Source organism: Chionomys nivalis, chromosome 22 (assembly GCF_950005125.1).
Source record: "Chionomys nivalis chromosome 22, mChiNiv1.1, whole genome shotgun sequence".
Lineage (NCBI taxonomy): Eukaryota > Metazoa > Chordata > Mammalia > Rodentia > Cricetidae > Chionomys > Chionomys nivalis.
The window spans coordinates 40,554,012-40,567,910 of NC_080107.1; the positions used below are offsets into that span (position 1 = coordinate 40,554,012).

The following is a 13,899-nucleotide window of genomic DNA, read 5'->3' on the forward strand; positions in this document are numbered from 1 at the left end:
GCACGGTAGGCACCCACACACTGGAGGACTCAGAAAGCAGTGCGTGTAAGCAGAGCCTGCTGCAACCAGAAGGCCCCAGATCCCCACCACAGCCTTGTACCTGAAACATCCTAATAAAACCCACTGCTGTGCCATGGTGCACAGAAGGCAGGGGTGCGTCTTAGCTGTCACGCCACATGGCCTAGACAGCTGCTGCCTGACACCTAAGGTGCTGCACTTCTCATCCAAACTCTGCGTTCTGAGATGGTCTCCAGGACAGGCCATGCTGACTCATCACAGCACAAGTTGCATAGAAATGCAGCTTCCTGCCTCTACAATGGATCTTCCAGTGCTTCATGAAAAATAATCAAATTCCAAGGCAACACAAAAGTCATGTGCAGCCCTGGAGGCCAGGAGCTGGGGACACTATCAGCAGAAGGAGTTGCGACAACCACACAAATGGTTAACAGAAAGCCAGCTTATTACTTTATTACATTTCAGTGCTTTCTTAAAATAAATATAACATCAAGTGCACAGTGAGAAATGAAGACACACAGGGGACAGCTGGTGACAGGTGGCCAGACTTTAATGCTCATACAGCACGGTGCCACCCCGACTGGATGAAGAGGAAGATGACAACCTCACCTCCTCTGGTCTCCGTCCCAAGCTCCTTTCCTGTCTACCTGGGCGGCCACACTTGTCTAACTTTCCTCCGTTACCTTCGCTTCCCTCCTGCAGTTCAGATTCAAGTAACACTCTCAAAAAAAAGAAATGTGCAAAACTAAACGTGGCTCCAGGGTCTCCTCACAACTGATCCATCGCTGGGCACCTCTGCTCCCCAGGAATGTCTGTTCTGACGGAGTCACCACAGGGACCCGGGGAAAAGGACCCGAAGCAGCTACACCATTCTGAAATAACTGCAAATAACCAAGTTTTTACAGAGGCAACAAAGAAGAATTACCAACCTCACCTGAGACTGCACACCCGGCTGAGCATGTGCTCCTCCAGAAGCAAGAACTATGGTAGGCAAGCCAGGACATGACAGCACCACAAAGGAGCCGGCGGCCAAAGGGGGGAGAGTACACTACTATACCAAAATCTGCCTTTATTAAAGTCAACAAATCAGCACCTTCCCAGACCTAACCAGTGGTGGTTGAAGCTGGCTTAGGCTGCCTGCTTCCAACGAGGCCAGCATCAGCTAGCGGTACCCCACAACCCTCCCAACTGTGTGGCAGAAATAATCACTCCAAATATGTAAACGTCATTTTAGCAGAAGACAAACTTTGCTGATTTCAGTGCTTTTAGTGAACTGATATTTTCAGTAAACTTTTTCTGAGCAGCAAGGAACAGGATTTTTTTTTTCAGAAATCTTAGAACTGGATATAAAGGTTGGCAGTAGACACAGTCAATAAATATCATACAATTTCTAAAATGAAAAAGATTTCCCATACGAACTCCTTTTATGAAGACATTCAAACACCCTGACCCGAGAACAAGCCTCGGCCCTATAATCACGCACGATTACAGCTGGCCAACATGGGGCATCAGGCAATGTGCAAAGGGGTGGGTGAAGGGAGGCCAGAGAGCAGATCACATTTAACTTATCCTGAAGAACTTCAAGTGAGGGTTCACAGCCCAGGACCTCACTCCACGATGTCCCTTATTCTGGGGATCTCAGCGGTCAGCAGGGCGACAGCAGCTGTGCCCATGAAAAACAGCACTCACTCCTGTATTCTCCGTGCCCAGCGTCCATGTGTGCAGGGGTGAGAGGATCTTCTCTGTTCTGTAGGAACCTCTGTAAACACTGTCTGTGGCTCCTCACATTTCGTACCGAATGAATGAAAATAATAAATAAGAATCCCGTCAGCACATCCTCTCAGTCCTGGTTGCCATGGTCACTTACGAGTCTGGGTCTTCTTTGGCACTGTGGGCCGCTTGGGCTGCCACAAGTGGTTATGGATTGTGAGTGCATCCACACTGACGGACATGGTCTTGGCTGGGATCAGGTTAAACTGCTTTCGGTCTGAGCTGTATTTATACAGTTTGTCAATCATCTTCTTGGTGATACTCTTTGGCCCTGTGCCAGTGAGTTTGTAGATTTCTTCAGTGTCGGGTTGGTAGCAGTACAGCGCCCTGAACTGGCACCCCGCATCTCGAAACAGAATGATGTAATGGTTGGCATCACATTTCTCCAGCTCCTGGGGAATGGGAAGAGAGGGAAACACGGAGTGACACTCCAACACACTTACACCACAGGTCACCACAACTGCCTAATGGGAGGTATTATTTCAAGGTAGTAAGTATCTAATAGCACCCATTTCTAAAAAAAGTGTGGTGGCACATGCTTTTAATCCCAGCACTCAGGAAGCAGAGGCAGACAGAGCACTCTAAATTCAAGGCCAGCCTGGTCTACAGAATGAGTTCCAGGACAGTCAGGGTTACACAGAGAAACCCTGTCTCAAATAAACAAAAGAGCTCTATAAAAAAAACAAAAAACAAACAAAAAAAACTTTAAGACATCAAAGAAACAGAAAAATAATAGAGATGAAAGCCCTTCTGTGCTCCTGGACTGGCGGTAGGATTAACACTGTGAGAGTGGCCATCCTACCAAAAACAACCTACAGATTCAATGCAATTCCACAGAAATAGAAAACATAATTACTGTGGGATAATGCTCTTGTACACTGTAAATATTTGTCACTCATATTAGTTTAATAAAATGCTGATTGGCCAGTAGCCAGGCAGGAAGTGTAGGTGGGGTGACCAGACTAGGAGAATTGTGGGAAGAGGAAAGGCAGAGACAAAGTCACCAGACACAAAGGAAGTATGATAAAAATGCCTCACTCATAAAAGGTACCAAGCCATGTGGCTAAACATAGACAAGAATTATGGGTTAATTTAAGTTAACGAGCTAGTTAATAATAAGCATGAGCTAAGAGGCCCAACAGTTTATAATTAATATAAGCCTCTGTGTCTTTCTTTGAGACTGAACAGCTGAGGGACCAGGCAGGACAGAAACTTCCATCTACAAAAATCTTAAAATTCATATGGAAGTACCAAAGACCCTAGATAAAAAAGCAATCCTGAACAAAAAGAGAAGGTACCTTATATCTGACTTCAAAACACTTTAAAACACTTGGTATGGTAAACACCAAGATAGACAAAGACCATCAGAGAAGAAGCAGATACAACCATGTGCTGTTCTAATACAAAAAAATTAATGTGTATGAGTGTTTTGTTTGTATATATGTATGCATGTGTACCATATGTATGCCTGGTATCCAAGGAGTATTGGGTCCCCTGGAATCAGAGTTACAGATGGTTGAAAGCTATCATGTAGGTGCAGGGAACTGAACTCAGGTTCTCTATAAGAACAAAAAAGTGCTCTTAACTTCTGATCCATCTCCCCAGTCTTTAATTAAGAAGAAAAAAAAAAAGTAAAGACATACAGCAAAGCCTTACTGAAACCCACTAATTTGTATGTTAATTAGAAAATACGACTTTTGTTTTAAAGGAATAGAGGTACCATGCATGCGCAGACAATGTTGCTCCCAAAAACACATGCATTATTTTTTTTAATTTATTTATTTATTATGTATACAATATTCTGTCTGTGTCTACGCCTGCAGGACAGAAGAGGGCACCAGACCTCATTACAGATGGTTGTGAGCCACCATGTGGTGGCTGGGAATTGAACTCAGGACCTTTGGAAGAGCAGGCAATGCTCTTAACCTCTGAGCCATCTCTCCAGCCCAAACACATGCATTATTAAACAAACAAAAAATAATCTGTGCCAGGCATGGAATACTTCCTTACAAGTATATGATCAAGGGTCCCAAAGACCTCAGAACACAGCCTGTTGCCATTGTCCTGGTTGCCTACTATAACTAGACAATAAGACCTTAACTGCTGATGACACAACATACTTGGATTGCATGGAAATAAAGCAATAAACTGAAATAAAGAAAACTTTCTCCCTGCTGGATAGCTTTCATTGTGCTAGGAGATGCTACTGGTCATTGGGGAAGAAAAGACCTTAATGTTCTTACTCAGTGCTGGAACTGGATGCTTTAATACCAACCTACAGGGCAAGATGTGCCCACTGATGGAACAGTGGAAAGACTACTAGGGGAGCAACCAAATATTTTCTGATAGATCAAGAGACTCACAAGACCCAACTTCTAGCTAAGGCGCTATCAGTCAGTGATGACTGCTGGAATACAGTCATTTTCCTTTACGGCTGTGGCCACTGAAGGTTGCTCGTGCTCTAGTGATGGCACCATGGCCATGCACACATGGAAAGCACTGATTAGACTCAGTGGGTTATTCAAAGAAGAGGGAGAAGGAAGAGATGGAACTGGGATGAAATGTGGGGTGAGAGGTGGTATAATCAAAATACACTGTATGAAATTCTCAAAGAAAATATTTTAAGATTATATATAAAAAGAGACAAGAAGAGAGGAGAAGGGGAAAGGGGGAATGCAAAAGAGATAAAGGGATGGGTGGTGGGAGAAAACAAGTTCTTCCAGAGGTACCAATTTTACTACTAAAAACAAGCAAATGAGGAAGAGGGCTTGGTAGTAAATACTAAAACACAATTTCTGATGAAAGACAGAACACTGTTCTGTATTTTTCTGGTACCCCAAGGTCAGCAACACATTCATAAACCCCCTGAAATATGGGGCCACTTGCTTTCATAGCTTTCTCTTGCAAGAATTCCATTCCTGCCAAGTTAAGGAACCATGCTAGAGCTCATCCCTAATTTTCAGGTGTCTACAGCCAGAGACCCTGGGTATGCATCTTTCTCAAGGTCAGCTATTCCCCCTCCACTTCCTCTGTTACAGGCAGGACCCAAAGTCACTCCTAACTCAGGTGTCATCTGCTCCCTATGAAATCAGGTCGCTCTCCAGGCTCTGCCCTCAAAAGGTATGCAGAAGCATACTCCTCCCCTCAAGCTCCCTCCAGAGACCCTGCTCCTCATTCATCTGCTCTCTGACCCTCTGAGGGGTCAATCAGTTCTTGTCTTCCTCTGTTCATATTCATACCATCATTTTACTCAGGGTAAAGCCAGTCTTGGTCTTGCTTTGACTCACAGAGGCCCAGTGCCCTGTGACCTCTGACCAGACCCTGAGCCCAGAGTCCCTCTCTGACCTGCCCTTGAACTGCACACCCTGTCTTTCCTGCAACTGCTGTTCTGAAGACCTATGCACTCAACCTCTGGGCACTGTGCCTAGGGAAGCTCTACCCAGGCCCTGCTGCTGCTGCTGCTGTACTTTTTCCATTACCTTGCTTGCTGTCTGAAGCCCAAATGCTGTGAATCCAAGTCTGATGGAATCAGATGTCCACACTCACCTCTCAAGCCTGGCTTTCTTCTTGCATGACCCACAGAGCCAACATGGATTCCACCACCCTAGATAGTAGCCCACTAGATGTACCTGTCCTCCCTGGTCACTGCACACTGTTCGCCAATATCACTCTATAAGCACTCACTGTGCAGATGTGGGCCTCCCTCCTCACCACCCAGACTGAAAGCTCCCAAATGGAAAGCATGTCAAACCCTGACTCTGACCTGCACTTTCCATTGCCTTTTGCACCCTTACATTTGGTAATGCTACTACCTTTCCTTGTTCTTTTGTTGAGACAAAGTCTTATACTACAATCAGGTTAGCCTCAAACTCAAAGTAATCCTCCTGCCTCAGCCTCTATAAGTGCTGAGATTATAGACATGAGCTACTATACCCAGACCTAGAAGGGAAGGTGACAACACAGTAAAGACAAGCCATATTTCACCTGACACAACTTTTAAGCTCTTGGTGACTCAGGTGCCCAAAGTGCTTCCAAGGCCTGCCCTTCTCTCTAACGCCTGTCTCCAACCATGGGCACTCACTAGCAGGACAGCAGGGTCACCGGCTTCCTTTCTGTCTCAAGTACACCAAACTATTTATACTTGCTCTTCACTTAAAAACATCTGATCTATTCTTGGGGGAGGCTATGCTTGACAGCAGGGTACTTGTGTATATGCCAGCATAAAGCTCTGGGTTCCACTGCTACACCATCACCAACAAAACCCCGCCACAAACAACATATCCATATATTCCCCCACAGGAATGTGCGCCATTAGACCAGTGCCCTGGCCCTCTCAGAGCCCACATACCATGGAGACTACAAACAGAAGTGTCTTCTTCCCTGGCTAGAAAGCCTTATGTTTAGCTTTGTCCCGCATAAAACCATTAACTGAATTTTTAATGAAGCAAAGCTCCATCTTTCTCTACCTTTCAAAATTCCGTATTCTGTGGGGTCCCCAAGCCTGGTCCCTATAGGAACTCTGTGTTTAGGCCTCAGGACACATCCTCTACTCCCTGGTATTCAGGAGAAAAAGACTCCATGGCTAATCAGTAACAGGGTAGCTTAAAATAAGAGAAAGAGAACACAGCTCTGAGCAAACACCAAGGGCTAATAGAATTGTAATCTACATGCACCTTTTATTCTAAATATAACCGTCAAGAAATTTGACACTTGCCTCCAATATTGAATTCTTGTGAGGTTCATTCACTTTTCCAGCCAGACAGCAGTGAGAGATGGCATTGTGAATAATTGGTTTGTTTGATTTACTACTGGGCTCCTTAAAGAGTTTAGGACCTAAGGAAACCAGATCAAAATTTGCAAAATTAATAACAAAGGTCAAACACACACAAAAGGACAACACTTTTCTCAGCAGAAAAATACAGAAAGCTTCAATCATGGACAGTTATGCATTTTTGAAAACAGATCATAAAGACCTCTTCAAATCTACTCAAAAGAATTTGCAATTATAAATTTAAAAAAAGAGGCAGACTAAAGTAACTGTAGCTACTCTCTGACTTGAGTCTTTTTATTATATAAATTACAAACCCTAAAACCTGAAAACCTAAGGTTCCAAGTGCCCAGGATGTGTGATCCTGCTTTAGCTCTCCCCTAAAAAGTAGTACGGACTTGGCATTATTTACTGCCCATGAGACAAATGTGAGGACAGGTCAGGCCTCCCTGCTATGGATACCTGGCATTTAGATACAGCTCTGACACTGGATAAATACTTAATTTCAAAAAATACCTTTTGGTCAAAATAAAGATGTATTTTAAGGAGTGTTACACCTGGGTGCCCTGTGCCCAATATACTCTAAAGAGGGTGTGTGGCTGTTACCTGTGTACTCGGCCACAGAGGCCAAAGAAGAAGCTGCCGATGCAGTTTCCCAGTCTCGGTCTGTGCTCCTACTGGGGTTGCGGCTCAGGATGGGTAAGGCTTCCAGTGATTCAACTCTGCAGGTAGAAAATGACAAGATGCTCTAGCTGTACCATGCTCTTCTACTACCATGGCCACCTGTACCACCAGGGCAAGAAGCATGCCCACTGCTGAAACAGGGCCTTCCTGTGAAGGTGGAGGAGCTGCTAAGATTTTATTAGCTAGTTCTAGTGGGTACCACCAGAGAGTGTGGGGAGTGAATGATGCAGGCTCAAGAACAGAGGACAAAGCACAGGTGACTAACAGCTGTCAAATAAGTGACGAAACCCAGGGAAGGAGGGAGCACAGTGGGGCGAGTCTGAAAACTCACGCCTCAGATACTGATTCCTGGCAGGTCTGGGCTACACATGCAGAGATGCTGTATCAAACAGTAAATACCAAGGCTGAAGACTGAGAAAACTGCTTAAAAGGTAGGCTGATGCTCTCTAGGCACGCTGACAGGGCTGAGAGTAGAATTCAGCTGGGTAACCAACTTCCAGAAAAAAACTAAAGCACTATTCAAGATTCTCCAGGAGTCCTCCACAAATTCTGGGCTACAAAAAGCCACTAGACACTAAGGAGGCAGGAAAATGCCTCTTCACAGACAGCATTCACAGATGCCAATATATGATATCATTCACGTGAACCCTGGCTACAACAAGAAGTCAGAAACATGCAGGGGTTCTTAAAACTGCAGTAAAAATGCACTGATGTCTGGACAGGCACCCACAGCACCTGTAAAATTTCTTTGTAACGCAAAGGGGACGGTTCAACAGCTTGTGGAAAACAAAATACCACTTTTTTTTAAACTGTTGATTTTTTTTTTTGTTTTTTTTTCCCCCGAGACAGGGTTTCTCTGTGTAGCTTTGGAGCCTGTTCTGTTCTGGAACAGCCAGGTAGACCAGGCTGGCCTCGAACACACAGAGATGCGCCTGCCTCTGCCTCCCGAGTGCTGGGATTAAAGGTATACACCACCACCGCATGGCTGGAAACACCACTTTTAATGATCCAAATATCCCAAAAGCATTGGGCCCTGCCTGCCTACAACCTGAGAAAGATATTCACACTTCAGTTGAGACCATGTGACTCCACTGCGAGGGATGGACGAGGAGGCTGCAAAACTGTCAAGATCAGAAAAGATGGTGGACAGTCCTGAATTAACAGCATTTCAACAGATCCAGGCTGGGCAACGGTCGTCAGAGGTGTTAGTTATGGGGGCAATAGATGACAGAGGACTAGACAGATTGGGATCAGAAAAAAAGATGATTTGACAAGTACGATGGTATGAGATACACAATGAAGTATGTGGGCAACAACAGAGAGGCCAAGGGAAAGAATGAGGGGGGATGTGACAGAAGCTGCCAAGCCCTGGTGGAGAGGCAGGTTTGATTTCTTCCTAAACACTGTGGAATTGGTTACAAAACATCTCTCCTTCAGCTTGATCTGGAGGGTTCTCTCTTTCTCTTGACTAGAGCACTGAGATGCCATAGCTGCTTGGCCTCCTTACCGGTGAGAAGGTGTGCCCCCTGAATGAACACTCTCAGGTTCTGTTGTTGCTGCAGATGCCAAGGACAGGCTGGAGCCAGAGTGCGTGCGACTCAAGTTATCAGCTGCAGGGACAAGAAAGCGACAGACTGTGAAGAGCTTTACCAGGCCCATCCCTGCTGCCGTAACTCACTGTGGCATGGAGCTTCCCTCTACCAAACCCAGCCAACAACTCTCTGGCCCAAACCCTGGATGCCCCTAGCTATCTCAAAGCATCACATTTGGTCTCAACTTCTTAAGCCTGTTTGAAGGGATAATCCCTTATTACCCTGCCCGCCTCACTCAGGTCTCGAGAAAAGCACAAGGAGATAAAGAAGCCGAGCACTAAACAGCAAATGCAGCGTGGGTGCTGGATGAGGCTGCTTACGGGTGGAGGAACACTTGGTTCCAGAGTCACTACAGGACTCTTCTCGGTGAACTGACTTTGGCCGAGGCTTTTTAGGCTTCGATTTAGGTTTGCCAAGTCCTTGCTCCTCCAAGGCCTGCTGCTGCTTCCTCCGCAAGTATTCCTGTTTAATAAGCTCTCGCCGGGCCTTTTCCTCCTCCTTCCGTAATCGATCCTCTTCAGCCTTACGCCTAAGAGCAAAATAGATTCACAAGAGTCTGGGTCAGAGGCATTCTTCCTAGATAGGAATCTACCAGCCCCCCCCCCTCCTGCAGTTCTCCCCAGGGTACTTCTCTGTGGTTCCCACCGCAGATTACTAGAGCTCTGGGAGTATAGGAGCAAGAGACAGTGGTGAAAGGGGTAGGATAGGACTGAATCACCTGGTAGACTCTCTGGAGAGCGCTGGGACCACAGACAACTTATTTACTGTGCTACACACTTACAGGACTCATAGGGCTGCTATGAAAACTAAGGATCACCCAAAGGAATTATCTGATGTGATAGCTGTGCAGATGTGTACTGTCATGGCTAGTAAATGGTAAGTGGCAAGAGCAGGAATGAGGAATGAGTGAAGGGGCTGTGAGATGCTATCCCAACTTGGGTGTGCCAATCTGGCCCTGTATACCATCTATAGACATCGCTATGCTGTCCCACTGGACACAGCTGGAGGCTGCTGAGGAAGAGGTTACCGGGCTTCATCTCGCTTGAGCTCCACTTCAGCCTCCAGCTGCTGCTTGCGCGCACGAGCCTCTTCAGCCTTGCGCTGCTGTTTCAGAAGGAAGGCTGCCCTCTTCTTAGCAAGCTCATCTTCTGCTTTCTGTTCATCCTACAAAACCCATCACTTTACAGTCAGTGATAATACAAGAAACCCCTTAAACTATCCAATCTAGGCTTACCTTGATCAAGTATAGACTGTAACATACACTTAGAAAATCTGACTTCTTTGGGAGAGAGGGAGACAGGGTCTATGCAGCCTGTTTTGGCCTCTCCATGCAAACCAAGCTGGGTTCAAACTCAGTGATCTGTCTGCTTCTGTTTGCCAAAGGCATGCACTACCACACCCAGCTCTGACACCTTAACTAATGGATGAGTTTAACATATGTGCAAAACTGTGACACAAACAGAAAGAAGTCCAAGCCATCAAAATGGCCTCAGTTAGACAACCTTCCACATGGCCTGCACCAAATTCAGTTTCCCTGCAAAACCACTTATTTCTCCACAAACTGAGCTAATGGCAATGTGACTGCATTCATACCATACAAAGAACAAATGAGAACGAAGAGATGGCTCAGCAGAGAAAATGTTTGCTGGGCAAGCATGAGGATCTGAGTTCAGATCCTCAGAACCCACAAAAAGGTCAGGCAGGAAAGACGGCCTGCCTGTAATCCCAATGAGACGTGGAGATAGGGAACTTGTACAGCAAACTAGCTAGCCAAGCTGACTAAAATGGTAAGCTCTGCATTCTGTAAGACACCTTGCCTTAGTATATAAGGGTCTATGGACATATTACCCTGAACTTATCCTATCGCGTCTAATACACAGAGTGGAGAACAATCAAGGAAGACACCCAATATCAACCTCACGCTCTCTCTCTCACACAACCACAAATATCAATAAAATGTGAGTCTTATGAGGCTGAGACTATGCCACATGGTCAGGAGAAAACAGAATGGTTAGGACACAAGAGCAACCCCGGAACCCACACTTCTCTGCATCTCTGAGAAAGCGTAGGGCAGAGAAGCAGAGGTATTTGTAAAGCTTCTCTGCAGCCAGGCTTCCATGCCAGAGGTGGGCAAACTGCAGCATGCAGGTCGTATCTGGCCTGGATGTCTTTGTACAGTTTTCAAGTTCTGAGCACTTTTTACCAAAATGTCATCCAAAAATCAAGTATTTCAAGACCCATGAAAATTATCAGGTTCTAGGGTGTGCTGCCTGTAACATCTGACCCTCAGGATGGAGGCTTCTGTACCCACAAAGTTAAACATGTTTCTCCCCTGACTTTTTATGGAGTCAGCTTAGAACAGGAGTTCTTGAGACGCCCTCATACGCGAAGTGATGTAAGCACACCTCATGGCCACTCACCTTGAAGAAGAAACCAACACCAGGCTTCTGGTCGCCATCTCCACCAAGCTCTGCTGAGCTTTCATGGCCAACCACCTCCCCATCCTCGTCAGGGGCCTTCAGGTCAGAGAGGTCCACCTCAATGAGGCTGGCCTTGCTCCTCAACGGCTCTTCCATCAGGGTGTGTTCTTTGCCTGAGATGGCAGAGGAGCTCAGCCCCGCCTCTTTCACACTTGTATCCAGACCCTCTTTAAAGTTCATCTGTTCTGATACAATGTTTGCATCTTTGCAAGAGGACTGAACCAATATCCGATGGTTGCTCTCATCATGGAGCCTGTAACTGTCAAAGAGACACTTCTCAGGGGGTTCCCCACCTGGGTCGGAGGGCGACCGTGGATGGGTGCTTGGGGGCAAAGATCGAGGATGTGGGAGTGTCTCCACACTGGGTGTTGGGGTTTTGCTCCGGGAACAACTCTGCTGTCTGTCTTTTGGAACCTTCAATTCAGCTGGCCTTCCCGGACGGGAGTTCCGGCCTTGGCCAAGCCGCGGGGGTTTGCGGTGGCCAGGCACACCAGTTGGAGAGAGTGGCTCAACAAAGTGGACTGGGGCCTTTACCTTTTGGTCCTGGCAGTTATTTTTAGCGCCTGGCGTTGGCACTGTGGGAGACTTCATGAGAAGTTGCTCCTGCTGCTGGGAGATCTTCAGTATAGCCTGCTGCAGTGTACTGATGGTCTCATTCAGCTTTTCAATAGACAGGTCACACTCACTCACATCTACCTCGCCGACACTGTCCTCTAGGAGAGCAGCGGAAATCACTCTGTGCTTCTCGCCATCATGCAGAGAAGCTGGGTCCCTGGGTTTATGCAGCTGGACAAATGCCATATCCTGAGACTCACCGAGATCTCTTTGATCTTCTTTGACGAGGAATCCTTCAGTTTTACAAGTGCCATCATCCAAGTCCTCCCCATTGTGCTGTGTGAACTCCTTAGTGAAGTGTTCAGGCTTCAGTGGCTGTGGGGCACCATCAGCCTTCCCCTTCTTCACAACATGCAGAAAGGCTGCCTTGCCCAGTTTCAAACGCTGCCGCGCAGACAGCGCCTCCATCTTTTTCTTCTGGGCTTCAATAGCCCTGCGCTTTTCCTCTAGCTGCATGTGTAGCTGCACTAGCTCAGAAGCCAGAAGACTGGCAGGGTCCTTGCTGTGCCTGCCAGGGCTCTGCTCCCTCTTCTGGCGCCATGTCGTCAGAGGAGCTGGGCAGCTTTCAGATGCATCTGGGGTGGTCTTCTGGGAGCTGCTGGTGCTGGACTTGGTCTCACAGCTGTTGAGCCGCTGGAGCTTCCTTTCGGCAAAGCTGGTCATCTTTACACTGCCACTCGCCATGGACATGCTGCTGAGCTGAGAGGTCGTACTCAGACATGGGCTTGATCGGCCGCTGGCATCATCCTTGTCTTCGTGTTCTTTCACCTTCATATCCTCTTGTAGTTTGGCTGATTCTTCCTCACCAGCGTATCTGGGGATAACCACAGGATGGTCCTCACCAATGAAATCCTGCTCTGCATCCTCTACGTCTACCGCATCAGAGTCGGAGTCCTGTCTCAGGATAGTCCAGGGTTCTGAGTCATGGGAGCTGGGGCTCTGTGAACCAACATACCACCTCCCTTCATCTTCCTCAGCCCTGCCTACATGGAGGAAGAAGCCATCAGCAGTCTGTCCCTGAGGTAACGGATCAAATCTACCCATGGCCAGAGGCTGCCCTTCTCCTGCAGCTTCTGCTGACTGTGGTCCTACCTCTGCAGGATCAATGCTTGCAGCAAATTCTGAACAAGGAATTGGGGTGAAAGTTCTGTTCAGGTCACGACTTCCATGGTTACCTTTCTTCCGTACCAGAGGCTGGGAGCCCTCACTAGGCCTCTTGGACATGGTGGTCCTTGGCCTCCCTTCTCCAAGCTCATCTTCCTTAGTGATAATCTGCTTCTCTTTGGCTGGCCGAAGTACTGCTGGCATCAGGGGCTCTAAATAAAAACTGTCAGGCTTACTCTCCAGAGTGTCAACCTGTCTCTGGGGAGACCTGACACTTGCTACCAGGCCTGGGGCCTGAGGTGAGGTCCTGGGGATCTCTGGGGAATGAGAAGATACATCTGTCCTGATGATAGCCACAAGTTCTTCCTCCTCATCCTCAATGTTGACATTGCTTAGGAGGCTTTTCCCGTTGATCTTTCCAGCTGAAGGATGGGGTTGATTCTGTGGGGTAAGGTGGATAATGTTGGATGCCAAGCTATCTTTGCTGATAGAGCGGGCCAAGCTGATACTGTCACCAGAACTGGGGTCCACATCACAACTTGCAGCATGATGGAGAGCAAAGGGTGTTGGCTGGGACACAGGCCTGAAACAAGGGGAGAAACTCACTGTTTAAATCCTAAGGGAGAGGAGTTCAAGGTATGAAGAGAGAGGGAGAATACCAATCTTCCACGTAGAAGAATTATATAAATGCTGTAGGGCAAAAGAGCACCAGAGGCAACTTCAAGTGGGTGAATGACTCACTTTGCTCCCAGCACCCCTTCACATGCCCTTTAAAGTAAACAAAGTTTCAATGATCCTTGATTTACTAAACTCAGCACACTACAAATGAAAGTTCGATACTTTTTAAACCCTGAGTAAATATCACAAGGAA

At 46.9% G+C, this 13,899-nt stretch overlaps 1 protein-coding gene across 2 annotated transcripts in view; it reads right to left on the reverse strand.

Annotated features, from left to right (window-relative positions):
- Nucleotides 1–437: 437 nt before the first annotated feature.
- Camsap1 (calmodulin regulated spectrin associated protein 1) overlaps nucleotides 438–13,899 on the reverse strand; it is a 63,179-nt gene continuing 49,717 nt past the window's right edge. For both annotated transcript variants that reach the window (XM_057754764.1, XM_057754763.1), the window contains 7 exons: nucleotides 11,250–13,611; nucleotides 9,857–9,993; nucleotides 9,150–9,358; nucleotides 8,745–8,847; nucleotides 7,160–7,275; nucleotides 6,500–6,618; nucleotides 438–2,177 (listed from right to left, as the gene is read on the reverse strand). In XM_057754764.1, coding sequence (XP_057610747.1) covers nucleotides 1,875–2,177; nucleotides 6,500–6,618; nucleotides 7,160–7,275; nucleotides 8,745–8,847; nucleotides 9,150–9,358; nucleotides 9,857–9,993; nucleotides 11,250–13,611 — 3,349 coding nt within the window. In that variant the 3' untranslated portion in view covers nucleotides 438–1,874. The remainder of the gene's footprint in view (nucleotides 2,178–6,499; nucleotides 6,619–7,159; nucleotides 7,276–8,744; nucleotides 8,848–9,149; nucleotides 9,359–9,856; nucleotides 9,994–11,249; nucleotides 13,612–13,899) is intronic.